The 20,875-nt window shown below is 36.9% G+C and overlaps 6 protein-coding genes across 9 annotated transcripts; 2 read left to right on the top strand and 4 right to left on the bottom strand.

Moving 5' to 3' along the window:
- The first annotated feature begins 1,442 nt into the window (after positions 1-1,442).
- Positions 1,443-2,501, top strand: LOC118349276 (40S ribosomal protein S13-like). The gene is made up of 2 exons (XM_035693323.1): positions 1,443-1,607; positions 2,172-2,501. The coding sequence occupies exons 1-2, from the start codon at positions 1,443-1,445 to the stop codon at positions 2,499-2,501; spliced, it is 495 nt and encodes a 164-aa protein (XP_035549216.1).
- A 520-nt stretch (positions 2,502-3,021) lies between these two features.
- Positions 3,022-6,066, bottom strand: LOC108985140 (probable L-type lectin-domain containing receptor kinase S.5). The gene is made up of 3 exons (XM_018957324.2): positions 5,239-6,066; positions 4,408-5,127; positions 3,022-4,038 (listed from the first exon to the last, which is right to left on the bottom strand). The coding sequence occupies exons 1-3, from the start codon at positions 5,666-5,668 to the stop codon at positions 3,182-3,184; spliced, it is 2,007 nt and encodes a 668-aa protein (XP_018812869.1). The 5' UTR covers positions 5,669-6,066; the 3' UTR covers positions 3,022-3,181.
- A 109-nt stretch (positions 6,067-6,175) lies between these two features.
- On the bottom strand, positions 6,176-12,426 carry LOC108985141 (DEAD-box ATP-dependent RNA helicase 15-like). Its single transcript, XM_018957325.2, has 12 exons — positions 12,203-12,426; positions 11,897-12,012; positions 11,355-11,455; positions 10,501-10,673; positions 10,077-10,308; positions 9,877-9,995; positions 9,312-9,368; positions 9,044-9,228; positions 8,190-8,334; positions 8,030-8,113; positions 7,352-7,415; positions 6,176-6,551 (listed from the first exon to the last, which is right to left on the bottom strand). The coding sequence occupies exons 2-12, from the start codon at positions 12,007-12,009 to the stop codon at positions 6,541-6,543; spliced, it is 1,284 nt and encodes a 427-aa protein (XP_018812870.1). The 5' UTR covers positions 12,010-12,012; positions 12,203-12,426; the 3' UTR covers positions 6,176-6,540.
- Positions 12,427-13,727: 1,301 nt separating this feature from the next.
- On the top strand, positions 13,728-15,570 carry LOC108985144 (protein BUNDLE SHEATH DEFECTIVE 2, chloroplastic-like). 4 transcript variants are annotated; one of them, XR_001995136.2, is made up of 6 exons: positions 13,728-13,816; positions 13,925-14,019; positions 14,192-14,255; positions 14,383-14,479; positions 15,113-15,330; positions 15,413-15,570. XR_001995136.2 is itself a non-coding variant. In XM_018957328.2 (5 exons), exons 1-5 carry the CDS (start codon positions 13,759-13,761, stop codon positions 15,189-15,191), a joined length of 393 nt encoding a protein of 130 aa, XP_018812873.1. In that variant the 5' UTR covers positions 13,730-13,758; the 3' UTR covers positions 15,192-15,367. The 4 variants fall into 4 exon arrangements, 2 of the variants coding, with proteins under 2 accessions (XP_018812873.1, XP_018812874.1); XR_001995137.2 differs by having other exon boundaries at positions 13,730-13,816; positions 15,418-15,570; XM_018957328.2 differs by lacking the exon at positions 15,413-15,570 and having other exon boundaries at positions 13,730-13,816; positions 15,113-15,367.
- Positions 15,462-16,980, bottom strand: LOC108985142 (probable carboxylesterase 17). Its single transcript, XM_018957326.2, has one exon. It carries the CDS (start codon positions 16,558-16,560, stop codon positions 15,622-15,624), a length of 939 nt encoding a protein of 312 aa, XP_018812871.1. The 5' UTR covers positions 16,561-16,980; the 3' UTR covers positions 15,462-15,621.
- A 913-nt stretch (positions 16,981-17,893) lies between these two features.
- On the bottom strand, positions 17,894-20,371 carry LOC108985143 (SPX domain-containing protein 2-like). The gene is made up of 3 exons (XM_018957327.2): positions 19,743-20,371; positions 19,134-19,260; positions 17,894-18,441 (listed from the first exon to the last, which is right to left on the bottom strand). Exons 1-3 carry the CDS (start codon positions 20,040-20,042, stop codon positions 18,059-18,061), a joined length of 810 nt encoding a protein of 269 aa, XP_018812872.1. The 5' UTR covers positions 20,043-20,371; the 3' UTR covers positions 17,894-18,058.
- Between the last annotated feature and the right edge of the window lie 504 nt (positions 20,372-20,875).

Here is a 20,875-nt window from a genome sequence, read left to right as displayed (position 1 = left end):
AAATAAATATTTAAATAGCACTATTTTTAAAAAATACATTTGATTTTAAAAATAATTTTAAAATTTAAATCTTATAAATTAAATCACATAATGTAAATTATGTGTGGTATAAAAACTTTTAAATAGCACTATTCTAAATATTATCTTAAGCATTCATGTATTTTAATATAAAAAATCTTCACAACCTCTTAATACTTTACACTTTATATTATTTTTAATTTTTATTATTTTTTTGGTAATTGATTATTGGGAGAAATCGTCCAAATTCTCATAAATGAGAAGGAGAAACTCAATAAGGAGAACAAAACAAAGTCCGGTCTTTATTTTAGAACAGGGGAAATTCAACAGAGGGAAAGGGGAGATGCATTGAGATGGGAAGGCACAAAAAACTAGAGGCAGCAAAGAAAATGAAGATCAAAACATTTTCGGAGCTGACGTAAAAAAATAAAATATTATTATTATTTTGAAATTTAAAAAAATTAAATTATTTATTATATTTTAAATAAAAATTTAAAATAATTAAAATAATTAAATGAAATTAAACAAAACGAATTAAAAGATTTTTGTATCCAAACGTTTTCTAAAAGGGTGGCTTCTAATTGGAGCAAGTGAAAATTTTTGGAATAGATTTGGGTAAAACTTCCTGTACCAGGTTCCAACTGCCTCCTAGGTAACTGGTCACCTACTTTTTTAGAATAAGCTCCTGCGAAAAATAGCCATTTTCTTCAGATACTCCACACATGTCACAATCTTGATCAGTCCCATAAAGTTGTTCTTTTGATTGTTACTTTTCTCACGCTGTCCCCCCTTTTTGTCTCTCTCGCCACCATCATCTTCCTCGTCTCATTACCCTTTTTGTTGCAATATTGGTGGACCTGGAGGTACCGTCTAATTATATTTCCACAGAAAAAAAAAATAATAATGACTTTAAAACTCTTTCACTCGCAACTGGAACTGGTAGGCGGGGTTGGATATATTTAGGGTTGGTCAAGTTCAAAAAGTATAGACTCTAAAGTCACCAGCTACAACCAGCCCACCGATCACTACTTGTACATGAAAAATAAAAGAGAAAACTTGAAACCGATCCGTCTTTTCTTCTTCAATAAACAGCTCTTCAATAACAACCATCCACGTAAGTCTTCTATTTTACGTATTATGCAGTTGCTTACAGCCGATCAACATCTCATACAGCCCTCTCGTGCCTTTCTTCGTCTTCCACTTCATCCTAACCCAAACTCAGATCTCGACCCCACACTCATCCCATACGACAACTCGACCCCCTGAGCCAGGTAATAGAGCTCGACCCCCAGAAAATTTTTCACAGCCCTCCCATTCTCTCGCTGTCAATCTCTCTTTCCTCACCGTCGCAATTAGGGCTGAAAACCGATGGGTTCGGCGCGATTTCGGTGCCAAACCGACGCCGAACCGATGTCTGCCATGAGATGAAAAAACCGGCCGAAACCGATCAACTAGGGGAGAGAAAACCGATATTATCGGTCTCGGCGCGGTGTGGTTCGGTTCCTCGGTCTGCCGTCGGCGTCTCTGTTACGGAGGAGGGATATGCCGCCGTCTACCATGAGAGAGTAGAAGAGAGTTGCAACTTGCAGGTGAAACAGAGCGAACGGAAGAAGACACGGGGAAGAAGAAGAAGAGGGGCGAGGGGCAATTAAATCCATTTTGAAACGACGCCGTTTAAGCCAAACGGCGTCGTTCCATATATATATTTTTTTAAGTTCCAAGAGAAAAACGACGCCGTGTGAAACGACGTCGTTTTATATAAGAAATATATTGTAAAAAAATATATATAAGACGTCGGCCGGTTTGTCGGTTTAGACCGGGATTGAACCGCAGACCGAACCGGCCGACGTCGATTTCCTTAATTTCCTACCGCCGGCCGACCGGTTCTTTGCCGGTTTCGGCCGGTTCCTGAATCCGGCGGTCGGTCTGAGTCGGCGGCGGTCGGTCTGGCCGGTTTGTGTACAACCCTAGTCGCAATTAATGATTTCGTTGCTTACAGAACTTTCGTTATTATGTTTTGATTTCGTTGGTTGTGGGTATTAGTTAATATCGAATTTTGGCCGCACAGGCCAAGTGCGGCCAAGTGACTCCCATCAATTTGTGCAGCAGTGCATGCTGTGAATCTAAGTAATGTAATCAAACTAAATCGTAAGCTTGTCGAGGAGAACATCTACAAATTTGCCAAGAAGGGTCTGACACCATCTCAAATTGGTGTTATTCTGCGGGATTCTCATGGGATTGCTCAAGTGAAGAGTGTTATTGCAAGCAAGATTTTGCGTCTACTGAAGGCCCATGGACTTGCTCTTGAAATTCCGGAGGATCTGTACCACCTTATAAAGAAATCAGTCTCGATCCACAAGCATTTGGAGAGAAATAAGAAGGACAAAGATTCCAAGTTTAGGTTGATTTTGGTTGAGAGCAAAATCCATCGCCTAGTTCAATACTACAATAAGACAGAGAAGCTGCCGTGTATGGAAATATGAATCTACCACAGCCAGCACTCTTGTGGCTTAGGACAAATTTGGTTGGAAAAGTTTTGGATGCTCCCGTGGATGTGATCTTGGACGAGGAACTTTCAGGATGATCCAAACTCATCTCAACTCATTATTATAATTTTTTTAAATTTTAACATAAAATATAATAAATAATTCAATTTTTTCAAGTCTTAAAATAATAATAATATTAAAAAATAATATTCTAACAATATTTTATCGTCTTCACTCAACTCAACTCACTTCAACATCCAAACAAACCATCGGTTTGCAATATTTATTTTTTGTCAGATTTTTTTTTTATTCGTGGGCTTTAATCATGTGTGGGTCTGTTTATTGTGTATTTTCTCCACTTTCTGACGTGTCTTTATGTTATTGGTGGGTTCTTATTCTCCCATTACCAGTTGAGTTGTTCCAAAGCGTTTCACAAAATAAAACGAGTAAATAAATAAATTTTGCTAGAGTTTGGATCAAAAAAGGGTCTGAGGGTAAATAAAAATCAGGTCAGGACTCAATCTTTCCCACTGTGTGAATAATTATGTTCTATACATGTGTAAAACACCCAGAAGACAAGGACGAAATGGCGAAAGAATGTCAAGAAAAAATTGAAATGCAAGTGTGTATATGTGATTCATGCTAATCAATTTCATTATGTATGATGTAATCAGCAACTAGTCATACTGATCAACCTCAATCTCACTTGGGGATGTCACGGGTGAGTGAAGCAATGAACAGCTACTTTTAGAACCAAAATTAGTGGTTGTGGAAGCAGTAGCAGAAGAAGATACAGATATATACACTCCAGTAGGTCGAGTTTCAGGCAACTTAATCAGGGGCTCGTTTGGGTTCAGAAGGATCTGCACCACTTTTCTCATCTTAGGTCGGAACATAGAATCTGGGTGCAAACATGCAAGCCCTAAAATCAGTGTCCTCTTGACTTCCTCCTCATCAAATTCACCTTCAAGCTTTCTGTCAACAACCTCGAGCAACTCATTTTTTCCATATGAATTCCACACATAATCTACTAAACTAGTTTCGCCCCTAATACCCTTTGATCTTCTCCCACATACAACTTCTAGTACCACCATGCCAAAGCTATACACGTCCGATACTGGGGTAGCCTTTCCCGTGTAGCCTACTTCTGGGGCCAAATATCCTGGAGTTCCTGCTAACACAGTTGTTACAGAAGCATCGTTTTCGAGCAATCTTGCGAGCCCAAAATCACCTAAATGAGCATTATAATCAGAATCCAACATCACATTGTTTGGCTTAACGTCTCGATGAACAACAGGGTTACCACACTCTTCGTGCAGGTATAGTAATGCCGAGGCCAGCCCTGTTAATATCTTGTACCTCGTTTTCCAGTCGAGAAATCCTATTCCGATGAAACAGTCCAGGCTACCATTCGACATATATTCGTACACTAAGAGGAGATGCTCCCGCTTATGGCACCAACCTTGGAGTTGCACTAAGTTTTTGTGCCTAAGACGCCCTATTGTGCATATCTCTGCCATGTACTCCCTTTCACCTGCAGCGAAAAGTTTTTATTATGAACGAAAAGTGAGCACAAGATGGTGATGAAAAAATTTAGGAATCAAAAGGGAAAGAAAAATTACAGAAACTTTGGGCATTAATTAAGTTTGGTTGGCAATTCAAGATTCACATTTTCTTAGTATAGTTCTTTGCAGTTTTAGGAAGTTGTGATTGTAAGGAAAATAGAGGAGAAACGGTTATGATTTCAGAATCTGAGGATTATCGCATACTTAAAACAAAAATGGCGTTTCTTTCAATTTGAATGTGATAAACTTAGAGAGATCTACTATCTTGCTACTCTTCACGTACGAAACCCACAATCACGTCATCATGAAACAACGAAATGAAAGTGCATGGAACGAACCTTGTTTTGAGGTTGCCGAGATCTTCTTCACAGCTATGGTCTTCGGAGGATCAAAGATGGTGCCTTTGTATACACTCCCAAATCCACCCCTGCCCAACAGGTTTTCCTTGCTGAAGTTGTGAGTAGCCTTTGAAAGTTGCTTGTAAGTATACATCTTCGGGAGATTTGCAGCATTCCTCGATCGACTTTCGATATCCTCTAACTTTTTAACCCTCTTCTTCAGCTTTCTTAGCACTGATGGAAAGACGCAAATCACTATAATCAACAAAGCCATGAAAATTGGAGCGGCAATGATGGATACAGTCTTAATTTTGTCATCTTTTTTAAGGCTTTTGTTGAGGGAAGGGAATGACAATGGCACTGATGTAAATGCCCAATCAATGACCTGATGACTTTCCGGGAAAGTTCCAGTTGATGCCGTAAATCCCACAAAAACAGAGCTTGGAACAGTTTCAGACATTACTATTGAACGGCCGAGAACGGTGACCAAGGGGCTTCCGGAATATCCCATTGAAACCAGAAGCATATTACTCAAACCATCATAATCAATTTTGCACTTGATGTCTCTTCCACTTTTGAGGTCAATGCCGGTGCTGTTAAGACTCTTCGCTGCAAACGGATGTATAATGCTTCTTGTGTCAATTCCAACGTGGTTTCCGTCTGGATCGAAATCATTCATGGAGGTGTCGAGCTCCACGGCTAGTTGCCGAACAACACCACCTGCATTTTATTTGACCGCTAAATAATGTCAATTATTGGATACAGCATTAAAAAGCACCTCTAATTGATGGAAAATCCTACTGACAAACATTAAAAAGTAGTAGAAATTACCTGGGGGTGATCGATCAAGGAGTCCGAGATAAGAGCCATAGCTATCAGGTGGTGAGGGACTATGATCTGGTGCGAACACAAATGCCATTCCATCACCAGAGCCCGTTGAGTTTGAAAAGGCGGAAATCCTTACAGTGAAGGTGGTCGAGATAATGGCCGGCCAGGCAAGCAAAGGGTGGGAGTAGAGAACCCGACCAACATTGTTTAGTGGTAGAGGTTGTGAGGTTGAATTGCCTTTGCCTTGCTGTGGATCCGGTGTTATACTCAAGTATCCATCGCTTGCAGTCACAGAACCCATGCAGATAAGCTGTCCAGTGTTGCAACTTTCTTGATTGAATGAGGTGAAGGAGAAACTTATTGGTTCGACGGGGTAGCTAAAACAAGGTTGAATGATAAACGTACAGAGAAACAAGCGCAAAAGCAAAAACATGGTTTGCGGATGGACACAGCATTAAGCAAAGCCCATTCTTTGACGAATATGTATAGTTTGGGAATACACGGCAAAAATACAGCAACTGGCATTTATTTGTCATAAGCTAACTACAACTTCCAAAAGCATACGAATAATGGAATTTAGGTTCAGTGAACATTCAAAGATCATTTTAAAGCCTTTTAACATTTAGATGAATTTGAGATTTGAATGGCCTTTTGTCACTTGTATTTTTTAAGGGGCCAGCCGGCATATAAGTGGCTGTTTTTACTATACGGCCAATAAAATGGACAAAGTAAATTATTCTCGAACCCAGCAACAATCATGCCACACATATATTTGATTACAATTTACGTCTGCTAATTAAATATATTAATTGACCATTAGATGGTACTTATATAGGCGGAACAAAAACGACATTAGTAACACTCAGCCCAAACAAGCATACAGATAGTAACAGAGCAGTCCTTAAAAAGCAGACATGATATTTGTATGGACCAGATAATCTACCGGAATCCTCCTAAAACGACAGACAGGCTTTTATTTTAAGTTCCACAATTCAAAAATTAAAAAAGAAGCTCTGATTAGTACATAATACGGAAAATCAATGCCAAAAATCAAAATGCAACTCCACTGCAAAAAGTCTTAATAGAAGAAAACCTAATTCCTCGCGTGCTGAACCACTCGCAACAAGTTTTTTTTTTTTTTTCAAAAGCTACATTTTTAACTTCCCAAGTGTACACCAGATCTGAGCAACTGCTATTTCTCAAACCCCAATTGTTTCATATTAGTTTCGACATTATGGTTCTGCCCCCTACATTTTCCAAGTGATGCGCCGTTGTGGATATGCGAACCAAAGTGACCCCACCCACTTATGATGGCACTACAAACAACAAATTTTGAAAAAAAAAAATGTTAGTATGATCCATAGCAAAACAGTATCTGCAAAATCCACGATACCAAATGAACTAACAGCCATATAGAGCTCAACTACAATCAACATGCAAATGTAAACAAATAAGCTAATTATGTTTTAATTAGAAATAGCATAAAAAAAAAGGAACACAATATATCATCTACTCATCCACAGAAAATAAGGAAGTCAGTGAAAACAATTGGAACCCATAGCTAGAGAGAACAGGAAAGCCATGTGAAAGGTAATGTTTTACAAAGGGTGGGATTTGACTAATAAGATAAAACTGTGTAATCAGGCACCATACTTTCAAAATTGATTGTTCGGGATCCTCTAAAATTCCTACCCGAATTATAAGGCTAAGATCAGAAAGAGAGAGTGAGCAATACAATGTTTATAAGGCTAAGATCAGAAAGAGAGTGTGAGCAATACAATGTTTATTGATTGTTTAATGTTGCCAAGAGAATGAACAACTAAATGTTGTAAACCCATTTGCTAAGTTTCTCTCCCTCGCATCAATGACACCATATCTAGGCCTTGGAATCCAAACAGAAATTATAGGCGATCTCAATCCCCAAATCTAGAAAACAAGAAAACTCAAAAACAACATTATAAGACTTTTGACATACCAAACTACATAATTTTCAATATATCCAATTCAAATGGTCAAATACGTCCCAATTTCTCCTAACCAAATAAATAATATAAATTTTAATCAAATTGTTGACGGATAGATGGCATCGCTACCACATGGACCCAAGAGAACTTACTGTATGTAGAGGTATCAATCTGCTCAGGAAGTTCCTTTATATCCACCTCAAACCTCATTTGAACCTGTAATTATCCAAACAAAAAATAAAAAATAGCAAATCAAACTGCCAATAAATTGAGAAACAAAACATTAAAATTAAATGGGAAATTCGAATATTGATCCTTACATTTTAACTCGAAAAAAAGGTCCATGAACTACTTTTTTTTTCTTTTAAAAGGCATCAAGTTAAGGACTTTTTTACAAGTAAAAAGGGCACCATTAGCTAAGGACATCTAAAAAGATGAAAGAGGTCCTTCTGTTAGTGTCCCATCCAGAATATTGACAAAATGTTGCAGTGTGACGCCACTGAAACAGTGGTTGCCATATGGCATACCACTTGTCAAAAGTTAAAAATTAAACATATAAATCACTAAATAAAAATGCACCAGATTTAAAAAGAAAACCAGAGGGGTAGGGTCCTCTCCTACTGCAGTGCTGCAGTGGGAAGGAGATATCCATCCAGACAACCACTGCTTCAGGGGCATGCCTCATTAGCATTTATGTCAGGGTTGTACAAAGCACCCTGACAGAAGGTAAAAGGTCCCTTAACTCGGACTAATTTTTTGGTAGATAGAGATTTTTTTTTACCAAGTGAAAACCCAATGGAAGCAAATTTTAATAAAACTTAATTCCATACATTATTGAGAACCTCCGAATCGGAAGCAGATGAAACGAATGTAATTGCAAGCCCTTTGGTTCCGAACCGACCAGCTCTACCAACCTGTTAGCAGTCAAAAACATCAGGAATAACAATGACACAACCTATATTAAACGAAGGAAATTTAATCAGAACATACCCTGTGGAGATAAGTGTCTGCAGAATCTGGCATGTCATAATTAATGACAATGTTAACACGTTCAATATCAATCCCCCTACCAACCAAGTCTGTGGCCACAAGAATCCTCGACTGCCCCTCCTTAAAATTCTTGTAGCGTGTCAACCTGCAAATAGCATACCATTCACAATAATTTCAGTGTCCCACATTTTAATAAAAACATGTGTTGTGCAACTATTCGTTATTGGGTAGCAGTATCTGGAACAAATTGAAATAAAAAAATCAATCCAGCTGAACTCTTGAATGATTCACAAATTTTCCAACCAAAACAATGTCAGACAAACAGAACGAATAGCATATGGAACTACACAATAGCCTGAGATTAGAATTTCAAGCACAAAAACTAAATCAAGTGGAATAGCTATGACCACCTACCTTTCTTGAGAAAACACATAAACCATGCAACACAAAACTTAGTACTATAAATCATGCACATACAATTGAATGTAGTTTGTATTACTGAATCAAGAAAGCTGGATTTTAAGAACATATAATGATAGAAGTCAACTCCTCCCCAAATAGAGATATAATGCAATATCAAGACACAAGCATACAACATATACACTACATCTATAGTTTTTCCAGGATGATATCCCTTCATATACACAGAAAACCAATAAATTCAAATATACAACTCATAATTTTTTTGATAAGTAAAATATACAAGTCAGAAAATGATAGAATAAGCTGTATAAAATATGGGCATATATACACAGTACAACAGATAACAATAAACAATCAAAATGATAAAAAAACCAATCATAAATTAAGTCAAAAGTATTTTGACAGGCATACAAGTTGCCTCCAATACAAACCTTTCCTCTTGGGACATGCCAGAATGGATGCATATTGCGGGGAAATTACACTCCTTAAGTAGCTTGTTAAGCTCAGCTGCTCTGTTGACACTTTTGACAAAGATAACAACTTGATTAAAGTCCAATGCATCAAGGAGGTCATTCAACTTGCGGTTTTTCTCCGACTCGCTCAATTTGATGTAGTGCTGCCATTTAAATTGTAATGGGTAAGAGAAATCCACAGAGACTATCAAATAAAACTAGCAATCATCTCAGAAGGATACAATACCTGAACAAGACCATGAAGGGTTAACTTTGCCTCGTCGTCAACATAAATTTCCATTGGCTGAAAGGAACAAATGGCACAGTAAATCATATTAGGGCCTTTCCTCAAGCTATTGGAATCCAGAACGAAATTAATGATGGATGCACATCCCCCGTATCAAGATCCTGCTCCATCTGCTTCTCCCCCGCAGGTACATTTTAAGTCATGCCAATCAAGCACAGAAATCTATCATACAGTTGACAGCACAACCCAGGTAGACAACTACCCTCCCCATCTCCCGTCTCTTGTTTCAATAACTTAACTTGAAGTAAAAACACACACCCAACACCTAAGGTAAGAAAGTAAAAGGAGTAAAACAAGTAAAGGAAAATCAGAAGTTCAGGTCAGTAAAACACCAATCCCGCACAATTATTGGGCGGACTAGAAGCTTCACCCTACTAAACCTCCCAAAAAAATGACTGGATACATAGTGAAAATACAACCCAATTGCAAGCTAACAGTGATGGAAGCACCAGATTTTCATAAAATAGACTTCTAAATTCAAGTAGTACTGGCCATGGAACATTACTTCTTGCATAAATCTCTTGCAAACTGGGCGGATTTCTTTGCTGAGTGTTGCAGAGAACATCATAACTTGCTTATCATGAGGAGTCATCTTGAAAATCTCCTGCACATCTCTCCTCATGTCTGCAGAACATATAAAGCATATGATGACTACAGCTATACAAAAACTTGACACTAAAACAGAGGAAGGGGGTTCAATCATACCAAGTGATTCAAGCATCTTGTCACATTCATCAAGAATAAAATGCCTCACATTCTTCAAAGAAAGGTCCTTATCTCTTGCCAGTGCCAATATTCTTCCAGGAGTTCCAACAACAATGTGGGGGCATTCGTTTTTCAGCAAATCCTTGTGAACTTTGATATTGACACCACCATAGAAGACAGCAACCTTGAGATCAGGTAAGTACGTACTGAATCTCTCGAACTCGTGACAAATCTACAGAAAAAATGGGTACAAACAAATGAGGGACCACGATGACCCAAAAAGCTTTACAATGTAAGTCAAGCACATTTAAAATTATGAGCTTTGTAACAATGAAAGATCTTTTTGATGACGGGGGAACCACCCCACGGCAGAGCCCTTAGGACTCACCCATGGAATTGTAACAATGAAAGATCTTGAAAATACCTGGTAAGCTAACTCCCTTGTATGACACAGCACAATTGCAGAAACTTGTCCTGCAACGGGTTCAATCTGCTGCAATGTTGAAAGAACAAAAACAGCGGTTTTCCCCATCCCAGACTTAGCTTGGCAAATGACATCCATGCCCAGGATGGCTTGAGGGATACATTCGTGTTGCACTGATGAACCAAAGAAAATCGGATCGAAGGAACCATCGGTAAGTAAAATATAATCCCTCAGATCCTTTAATCCAAAGGATTACCAGACCACATAAGTTCTCCGAAATGAAGTTTATAACAATAGAATATTACCTGAAAATATCATGACATCAACAAATTAATAAAAAATAAAAAAGCTATCCAGGAGAAGGTTCCAAAGGCTACAATTATTTAAACAGCACAAAAGCCATTATATTTTAGAAATTTGTAATCATTTTAGATTCAATAAAATACACACAAAACCAATCTTTATTGAACGCCAAATTAAAATGACCCAGTGAGCTACAATTTTTGCCAAAACATAAAAGTACACATTTCATTTGGACCTAAGAAATTCACAAGGGGGTAAAACGACAATAGCAAGGACCACATAACATATTTCTACATCAAAGGAAGGATATGATTTATAAATGTGCAATTAGTAAAGAACATCTAAAAAAATGTTAAAACTAGCTATGCATATTTAGATATAATGCTAACCATTCCAAATTTCTAAAAAAAAAAAAAATTGTGGGCTGGTTACAAAAAATTCCTTCAACTTCACATAAGGATATCAAATGATATAGCTTCACAAATAAAAATGGTTTTTTTTTATAAGTGCTTCACAAATAAAAATGGTACGAAAATGAGTTAATAGTTTGCCTTCAGAAGGATGCTCAAATCCCGAGTCCACAATAGCTCGAAGAAGCTCTGGCTTCAAAAGGAAGTCCCTGAATCCTGAGCTGTGAATTCCTACATAGCCCCTACACAACAAACAGAACGAAATAATGGTATTAATAAACATACATGGAACATAATTACAATGGGAGCATCACGCGGGTACAATCCATAGAACCAGCAAAAAGCTGAGAAAATCGTCAATCCATCATGAAAAGCGCCCAAGTAAGTGGTTAGACTAGAACTCAACAGTGTATAAATGAACAGTTTGGTTAATGCTACTCATTTTTAAACTTCTCCTTAGTAATAAGCAAGAATAAAATCTTTAGACTAAGTAGTTCATTCGTTTCCGGTATTCCCTATAAAACTGGAATAGACCGAAATCAAAATGCTTGTATTTAGATGTTTCCGCTTGTATACTTCCTGTGAACTTAGGCTATGCCTATTTACTTGTCTTAATAAAACTTCTTATTACTTTAAAAAAAATCCAAAATCAAAATGAGAGTTCCAAGGACTAATCTACTCACTTCTTGGCGCCTTCGCCGTTAACTTTGACAGCGGAAGTTGGGGCATGGGCTTCTTCGTCATCGTAGTCAACAAGCTCTTCCTCGTACCCATCGTTCTCCCTGGTTTCTCCCATATTCTACAATAAACAAACACAGAGATCAGTAATTAGGGTTCGGAAACTTGAAATCAGATGGGAAAGGGAAAATGAGAGGGTATTTCAGAATTAAATTGAATCGAGAGTTTGAAAGAGGAAATAGGGATTTGAAGATGAAGTTTTAAGGAGAAAATGAAAGCTTAGGGTTTAGGGAGGATAAGATCGTAATTACCTCTGAAGCTGTGAATAAGTTGAAAAGGCTAGGGTTAGGGTTTGTAGAGTCTGCAAAGGAAAACGGTTAGCGGAAAAATAATCAACTTTGGGGGAAAGAGATTTCGAGAGAGCGGAGAACTCGACGATAGCTCAGAGTGCTACTGATTCCAACAGTATCTGATAGGGTTCGGAGAGTGGTGTTGGTGCCGGCTTATATAAGCACGAGTAACACCATATTGCCGTGAATGCCCTAAGAAAAATCAATAAATATATTTTAAAATTTTTCTTCTAATATTCTAAGCCATTTTTTCACAAATACAAATATTTATAATCTTGGAGTTTGTAATTTTCGTATACTTTTTTAAAGAAACAAAAATAAATATAAGACCTATAAAAAATTTATTTTTTAATAATAAATTATTTTTTTAAAAAATTAATATATAAAAATAACTACACATAAAATTTTTATATATAAAAATTGCACATTCTAAAATTGTATATAGCATTACTGTTTTATTAAAATGGTTGGCTTATCAATTTGTTTAAAAAATCCTATTAAGTGGTTGTAATTAAACATGATATACTAAAAAGTTTAGAAGAACATCAGTCAATTACTATTTATAGATCATAATTTTTTTTTTATAGGTATTTATAGATCATAAAATTAAGAATTACAATAACATTGTTCAACTACTATTTATTATCTATTATCAAGTTGGTGTGTATAATATATTTAGTAAAATGTGTAAATGATATAATTTGATATGAAAAATAAATTTTAAAATCTGAATCATACAAATAAAATATTACCTTTTAAATAATATGGATGTTGTGTTCTATACACTGACTTGATAATATAATAACTTTATCTTTTTAACTGTCATTCTTCATATAACATTAAAATAATGATGAATGAAGAATAACGAGAAGAATGATAAATAGTATTATCACTCATAACATACAATCTTATAATGTAGATTTATTTTTTAAGAGTTAATCCTAAATATACGTGGCAAGTGTATATGATATATTTAAACTTTAATTTAAAATACTTTAGCTTACAACAAAAATTCTGAAAAATATAGATAACATTTGCTTGTTATGTAATGATTGATTTTTTTTTTTATAAGTAAGTAATGATTTTAATCTCACAAGTAATGTTAGATATAATTTTAGAATATGTAAGTTTTACGTATTTCCTTTAAAAAAATATGAGATCTATTATTAAGAAAATAATTTTCATGAGATCTCAAATTTATTATTTTTTATTTATAAAAATATATACGAAATTTATATATTTTAAAATTATAAATATCATTTCTGAATTTCCTAATTTGTCAATCTGATCATTGCCACCCATGCCCGGCCTGCCTACACTACAACAACTTATTCTTTGGGCTCGAGTTCCTTTCCTCTTTCGGACATTATGTGGACATCTTACCCATTTCTCGTAATGGTCCCGGGCCTATCTTCAACCCATGGGCCGACACTGAGCCACGTGGCCTCTAAATAAATAAGAAAAAAATCTAACTCCGTACTGTTCCATCCAACCAACTATAGCTGGACCAAGTTCCAATGGCCTCTGCTCTGTTCTCAGCACCCGTTGCTTCCTTCAAAGCCACACCAAAACCAGGTCTCTCTCTCTCTCTCTCTCTCTCTCTCTTCATCCTTGAATTTACTTCAGCAAATGAAAGTCCCATTTTTTACTTGAATTGAGTTGTCTGTCTCTTTAAATGCTTAGGGAATTGCTTGGGCTATCACTACAATAAGAATCATTTTCGAGATGACTTGTGCCAGAGTTCTGCAGCCACTAAATTCGGCAATATAAAAGCTAAGGTCCTGCCCTTCATTCCATTTTATTTATTAAATCGTTGCGTACTGTCTATTGAACATAACTTTCATGCATACATGAATTGGTGTGTAATTCATCGTTTTTATAATCTCGTATATTTCCCTAAATATGATATGTTTTTGCCTTTTTTCCTCCCTCGAACTCCTGTCCAAGTAGGCTGAAAAAAGTGACCAAAGCCCCAAACCGAATAGCGTGATTTGTGCCGACTGTGATGGAAATGGTAAAAACTCTTAAAATACTTGGTGATCTGTGGTAAAGTTCCCTTCTTTTGAAGATGGGAAAGCGATAAAAGTGGGGAAGATTTCAGGTTATTTTGATTTTTTTTATTGTTTTGGGCCAATGAGCAGGTGCAGTTCTATGCTCGCAATGCAAAGGTAGTGGAGTGAACTCTGTTGATCTTTTCAACGGACAGTTTAAAGCTGGAGACTCATGTTGGCTCTGCGGGTAATCACTTCTATTAGGTACCCTTTTTGTGCTTTATTATTGCAATTGCTATTGTTGGTAACACCACCATTAATCTTACTGCCTTTGTATTCATTATCCTAGAAACTACGAGTTTTATCATGGAAACTCTTGTGATATATCAGTGAGTCTCGAGTCCCACGTGGACGAAAAGCAAAACAGAGAGAAGAGTTTGATATACGTAGTTGAATCCGAATCTATGCTTTAGATTGAAGTGGTGTCTCATGATGTATCTCAGCAGGCCGTTGGTGAATTCTTCAAGCATCTTTCTTCTAAACAAATTGGTATTAGCATTTAGCGCAGTGTTTTTATATACCCTGGATTGTACAGCGGTGAATGAGATCCCATATTAATTGGGAAGGAAAAGTTCAAATCCCTTATAATGATTCTAAGAGGCTAAACTTCTTTTATTGTTCAATCCTCTTTCTCATTAAACTAATATTCCATATTCAGCTAAATGCTAGAATGTGATAAAACAAAAGATTAGAGCGAGTTACGAGTCAAAGAAGAGGAGTGGTAGTGCTGTAGTCGACATTAATATTCAGTTATCATCTTCTATTTTTTGTTTGGATGATTATTGTTGTATCATTATCAATATGATTCCTTTGTATGCAGAGGTAGAAAAGAGATGCTATGTGGAAATTGCAATGGAGCTGGTTTTGTTGGAGGTTTTCTGAGCACTTTTGATGAATAGAAATTAGAAATTGTGTGCTGGATGAAGAGTATTTGTTCCATGCATAGAAGTATGATTTGGTCCAGTATCCTCAGAGTTAGAGCGTGTGTATATGTTTGTGCATACAAATCAGAATTGCCTGCGAATCTTGACCTAATTAGTAAGTAATTATTTAGGTGAGAGATATATTTCTGTTAGTTTCTTTCGCTCATCTGTATCATATAATCATGCTATCTGTTTAGGGTAGGAGATGGAAGATCCTGCAACCTGAAGAGGCAGTGCAAATTTGGAAAAGTTGTTCAGTTTGATTTGGATCCAAAATTGACTGGGATTTTTCTTTGCCAAGCATTGCTTAAATTGCCTTTTGATTTATTCAGCACTCCAAAGACCATTGTCCTTACGATTACTGGCTTACAATAAGACTAGAATTATTTTCAGATGATTTTGAAGGTTAAGAGCTCTTCATGAACTCAATCATTTGTTGTTGGAGCAGGCTGGTTGCCTCGGACTTGGGATAAAACACATGAAATACATGCGACTCTCCCTCAGTCTCCACTAGCCTTGTCATTTTAACCCCTTTAGTCCGCAGAAATTCTGCATACATTACTCCCCTTTCCTTCAAGAAATCCAAGCCAGCCACGAATACTACAACAGAAGGAAACTGGCTCCATTCAGCTGCGGATAATTCAGCCTTCTGAAAATTACAACCATAATAATCACGGTTCAAGCCTTCTGGTATACTTAGTCTCCAAAACATGTCATTGCTTGCAACCTCTCCTGCTGCTCCTTCATCCTTCTCTTTCTCAGTCCTCTGCTCACTGCCAAAATAAGGATGTATTGGCAATAATCCCTTAATCTTTATAATACGACAGCTGTTGTTCTGAATGGATTTGATAGCAACATGGTGCACAATGTTTCCTCCAGCACTATCCCCAGACAGAAACGTACGGGAAAGGTCAGCCTGCTCAAGCCATGGTTCAGATCCTACTTGGCTAACAAGCCAATCCAGAGAGCTATAACAATCTTCATATGCTATGGGGAGACCATTTTCGGGAGCTAGACGGTAATCAACAGAGAGAACGATGGATTGGGAGGTGGCGGACAGATCTCCCAAGAAATGATGGTAGCCAGCCCATGTGGTGGAGCCAATGCAAAAGCCACCACCATGAAAGTAAACAATAACAGGAAGCTTATTTATGGACCCAGTGCTTGCTATACTCGGAAGAAATAACCTTCCGGTGACTGGCTTTGATGAGTCAATAATCACATCTTTAGACGTATATCCGTTAGTTGATTCTAGTGAGGCTGGAACAATCTCAGGGGCAAATCGTTCCACAGATCCATCAGAGAAGACTTGAAGGTAACCCGGTGCTTCTGCTACCAAGGACATTTTTTCTTATAAGGGTGGGGTGGGAGGAGAGTCGAACACTAAGTTCTGTTTAGTTTTGAAGAGCTTGTGGGGGCGTTATAATAAATAGTTACTTGGGAATGCCAAGGAAAATGAGCCTTCTTATAATGAAGGATTCGTGAATCATGGTTGTTGGGTATTTTGGTTGGTCATGTCAAGTGAATTGGGTTCTTGCATATGTTCCTAAGAGGTTAGTTAGGAACTTGGAAGACTTTGGGAATGTTCGGTTGATGGTAGGAAGTTGTCTTTGTGTGTGTGTGTGTGTGAGAGAGAGAGAATTATTCGGAGATCCATATTTGGGTTTTTGCGCCAATTAGGAAATTGATTAAGGCTGCATTTAGATCTTAAACTAAGTTAAACTCTTTATGAATAATAGTGAGTTGAGTAAGTAGAGTGAGCTATGTAGGGCACATCTAAAATAAGTTTAGATGTGTTGAATGTTAAGATGAGTTTAATACTATTAATGGGAAATTAAAAAAGGTTGTGGGTCTCATGTATAAAGATGTGTTGAGTTGAAAAAAGTTGAGTCTCACGTATAAGGAGGTTTTGAGTTAAGATGAGTTTAGTAATTTAAGAGTTGAGTATTTAAATATAGACTCAATTTAAAATTAAACTGAACTGAGTTAATTTCAACTTGAGTCTTGCCACCAAACATGGCAATGTTTTTCGTCACTTCTTGGGCTTGGTCTAAACTAAAAGCATCGCTGAAAGGTATAAATTGACATAGAATTGGCGCGTCAACATATTTCTTCGTGTTGCTACTTTTCAACTCAATTTCACACGGAAAAATCACGAGTACAGAAGATCAACTATGGCCCAACTACTGATTATAGAAAGCTTTTAGTAACCCAAGACTCGGTAGTCTGTGGGTTAGATTATGATGTTTTTTTAATGACATGAAACCTCAGCAAGACAGTATCATATATCTCTGGAGAATAAATCCCAATACGCAACCTTATATGCTAGAACCATGTATTAGGTAATCTAGAATAATTCTCAGTGCATAACCGAACTCAGGATATCTGAATTTACAGCTCATCCCAAGCTACTAAGCTGCACCTTGACAGGTTTGGATTATATCTTAGGAGATTCCTAATACTCAAAAGCTCATGATAGTATCATTCTATAGAAAAGATGTAAGGATCCAAGGTTTGGAATTTTATATAATAGAGGGCCAAAGGATTATCCAATGAAAAATACCATTCTCATTCTTTAAACTCCTACCTTTTCATCATTCTCTGGTGTGGTATCAAATAATTGGAAAACTATTTGTTATTTTTTACCTATCTTTCAATCATTTGATGTCACATTAAGATATGGAGAATAACATTTTTCTATTGAATGTACCATCAAGACCATGGTGTTTAGCATACAACTGTGGTGTAATATAGTCTATAAGTAATGGTATAAGAGGAAAAAACTATATGGCTTCTTGTTCAAGCTGTATCGGTATATATTTTTTTATCTCCATTGTATTGTTCTACAATGGCGGCAACGAATACTCGCTCACTGTTGAGCTTTCACTCCGGATCATCTTTAAGCCATGCAGTGCCGATAATGTTAGCTTCAGGTACATGCCCTCCATATGCTTGATTTCTTCAAGGTCATTGGGAATTTGAAGTATAGTTTGTGTACTTCCAGTTGCAGCATCGCAATTGCTCCCTTCTTCCTTATCAGTTGCTTCAAGTGGAGCCGACGGGTCATTCATGGAGAAAACCTGATACAGCATGCTCTCACAATCCTTCACAAGCTTGTTAAGTATATCAGTTGCTGAGAATGGTTGTTGCGAGACATTTTGGATAAAAGGCAAGCGAATGGGAGCACCGCTTTTTTTCTCATATTTTTTTAGTATCTTTACCAGTCCTGTGTATAGCATGTCAGGGTTATTTATTAAAACGAGTGGAAAATGTACACCATGTTGTCAAATAAAATTAATAAAGAATTAAAGAGAGCTGATAAATCCTGCAATCAATACTAACCTTCCCTATATGGAACATATTCCTCCCCCCTCCCCAAAAAAAAGCTCTTTTTAGGCCGTGTTTGGGTAGTGGAGTGATATGAGGTCACTCCACTATTATTCAATATTTTATCATTACTTTTTCACCACTATTCATCTGATATCACCTTACTACTCAAATGTAGCCTTAATTCCATGACATCTGATTTTACATTTTTGTTAATTCAGATTTTATCAATCTTGCTCAAATATATGCATTAAAACTAACTTTTAGGAGAAAAACATATGGCAAGGCAATGATGTTGGAGCAATTGTCATGGGTCAAAGATTCAACAGCTAGTAACCAATGATGCTTCACAAGTTTATCTCTGTACTGAACTATATGCAGAGAACACATGCTATTTTATATGTTAGTAGTAGCTTGCTGCGTTAATTCTAACCTATTATTATTTTTCATTAATATCGTTACAAGAATACATTTTTCCTCACAAGAATTTGAAAAACCAGTATTCCAAGTTTTTCATGACCATGCATGCATTCGTAAATACTAAACTTTGCTTATTTACTCTCAAATAATATGGCACTAAGAGACGAGTACCTATGTAGTTAAGTGCGCTGTAATTCTTCAACAAAACCATCTCTCCATGAAAATCCACCAATTCTCTTCCTACTTGCATCAACTCTTCTTTTGAATCCTTGGCTTTTGTTATCATATCTTGCAGCTCCTGCATCCCAACCACAAGCCCCTATAATATTCTAAAATAGTAGTGTAGAACCATTGCCCATGCATATGAAATCCTTGCATCACCAACGGGCAAGCCCCAAAGCAATTTAACGTGTTCAATATATAAATAATCTAAGATGGACAAGAAGGTAGACCCACATGAATCGTGTGAAGAACAACGTGCCAAGTACAATTAAATGCCAAACAAGAAAGTGTGATGCTTGGATCAGGGTAGAATTTCTAGGAAATGAATCATGTATTCTAAACACGAAACCAGGAAACAAACCATTCCTCGGAATTCCCATCTTCGGAGAAACGCACACTTTCTCACTTGTCATTTTTACAACGCGAAAACAATCATTTCCGTAATTCTGAAAAACAAGAATTATGAAAAAAGACCCCCAAAGCTCAAATCTCCCATATTCCGACAAGAAACATTCAACAAGCACTATAGAGAGCAAATTAGAACCAAGAAAAAGGTACCTTTACTCGAATAATGTAATCCTCCTCCTTGTCGACGAAGAAGCCGTTGAACTTTTCTACCTCGTCCTCCAAGAGCCTGAGAAAATAGTCCCTGGACAACTCGGGTAGGCAATCAGGAGCGTCCGGCGAGACGTACAAATCCAAATCCAGACGGCGCCGTTTAGCAGGAGGATTGTTGGGGTCGTCCTTTGGGTAGAAGCGGTTGAGGTACTTCTTGAGGTCCTTGTAAGACAAGTACTTGTCCCGCCACTCCGGCAGGGTCTCTCCGATTAGGCTGCTGAGGATCTTCCAGAACTTCATGGCCCCGCGCACTAGATTATTTTCCTCCCCCCCACAACAACACCAAGTCTTCGTTCCTTCTACGCGATTGATGGATGGATGGAGAGATAGAGAGAGGTAGGGAGAGAGAGAGCGAAAAGACAGAGATAAATACTGGGCGGATGAAATCGGATATTCTTTCGGAAGATAGGGAGACGGGTATATACTGGTTCAATTCTGTTCGACACATCCCTCTCGAGGAATATCTTCGAGTTTAATCCTCTCTTCCACGTCTGCCGTGACAGTTAAATCGTTAATTCTTGTTATCTCTCTTGGAACCAACGAAGTAATATCCCGACGGAAAACACTATCCCACACAACATGTCTACCGAAATTCTTTACCGAATTTTTATTTTATTTTATTTAATTTTTATTTTTATTTTACTTAATAATTAAATAAGTGTTTTTAAATAAATATGTGATTTTTTTTATTTTTAAAAAATATTTAAATAGTTTAAAAAAATAATGAAAGAAAAGATTTTAAGTGTTCAGTGAAGGATTTCGGTAAAAATATTTACAACGTCCTATCCCGATAGTTAGATAATTAATTATTTTTTTTTAGGGAAATGTAATTTATTTTTGCGGTCCCATATCATGTACATAACAAAGGCCAGATTCACATTAACTTCTGTATCCATAGCATAAGAATGTTGGGAAAATAAGGTCACACACAGCTTATGTTTAATTTGAGGCCTCCGATCTTAATTTTGCAGTAACTTTCTTGGCTTCTTTCTTGTGTTACCAGGTCAACATTACCATTTAAATTATACTAATGTTTTTAGGGAAATGTCACCAAGATTTCCGATTGTACCAAC

Source organism: Juglans regia, chromosome 8 (genome assembly GCF_001411555.2).
Source record: "Juglans regia cultivar Chandler chromosome 8, Walnut 2.0, whole genome shotgun sequence".
NCBI classification, from domain to species: Eukaryota; Viridiplantae; Streptophyta; class Magnoliopsida; order Fagales; family Juglandaceae; genus Juglans; species Juglans regia.
This window is presented reverse-complemented; position numbering and strand designations above follow the sequence as displayed.

Coding starts and splice junctions, on each gene's coding strand:
- LOC118349276 (XM_035693323.1), top strand. CDS start 1,443: ATGAAAAAACCGGCCGAAACCGATCAACTAGGGGAGAGAAAACCGATA. Junction 1,608..2,171: donor AAGAGAGTTGCAACTTGCAG/GTGAAACAGAGC, acceptor CTAAATCGTAAG/CTTGTCGAGGAGAACATCTA.
- LOC108985143 (XM_018957327.2), bottom strand. CDS start 20,042: ATGAAGTTCTGGAAGATCCTCAGCAGCCTAATCGGAGAGACCCTGCCG. Junction 19,261..19,742: donor ATTACATTATTCGAGTAAAG/GTACCTTTTTCT, acceptor GTTGGGATGCAG/GAGCTGCAAGATATGATAAC. Junction 18,442..19,133: donor CAGCGCACTTAACTACATAG/GTACTCGTCTCT, acceptor TGCTATACACAG/GACTGGTAAAGATACTAAAA.
- LOC108985144 (XM_018957328.2), top strand. CDS start 13,759: ATGGCCTCTGCTCTGTTCTCAGCACCCGTTGCTTCCTTCAAAGCCACA. Junction 14,256..14,382: donor TGCCGACTGTGATGGAAATG/GTAAAAACTCTT, acceptor GCCAATGAGCAG/GTGCAGTTCTATGCTCGCAA. Junction 14,480..15,112: donor GACTCATGTTGGCTCTGCGG/GTAATCACTTCT, acceptor CTTTGTATGCAG/AGGTAGAAAAGAGATGCTAT.
- LOC108985142 (XM_018957326.2), bottom strand. CDS start 16,560: ATGTCCTTGGTAGCAGAAGCACCGGGTTACCTTCAAGTCTTCTCTGAT.
- LOC108985141 (XM_018957325.2), bottom strand. CDS start 12,009: ATGGGAGAAACCAGGGAGAACGATGGGTACGAGGAAGAGCTTGTTGAC. Junction 10,674..11,354: donor ATTTGAGCATCCTTCTGAAG/GCAAACTATTAA, acceptor TTGGTTCATCAG/TGCAACACGAATGTATCCCT. Junction 9,229..9,311: donor CCCTTCATGGTCTTGTTCAG/GTATTGTATCCT, acceptor TTTAAATGGCAG/CACTACATCAAATTGAGCGA.
- LOC108985140 (XM_018957324.2), bottom strand. CDS start 5,668: ATGTTTTTGCTTTTGCGCTTGTTTCTCTGTACGTTTATCATTCAACCT. Junction 5,128..5,238: donor CCTTGATCGATCACCCCCAG/GTAATTTCTACT, acceptor AATAAAATGCAG/GTGGTGTTGTTCGGCAACTA. Junction 4,039..4,407: donor CTCGGCAACCTCAAAACAAG/GTTCGTTCCATG, acceptor TTTTCGCTGCAG/GTGAAAGGGAGTACATGGCA.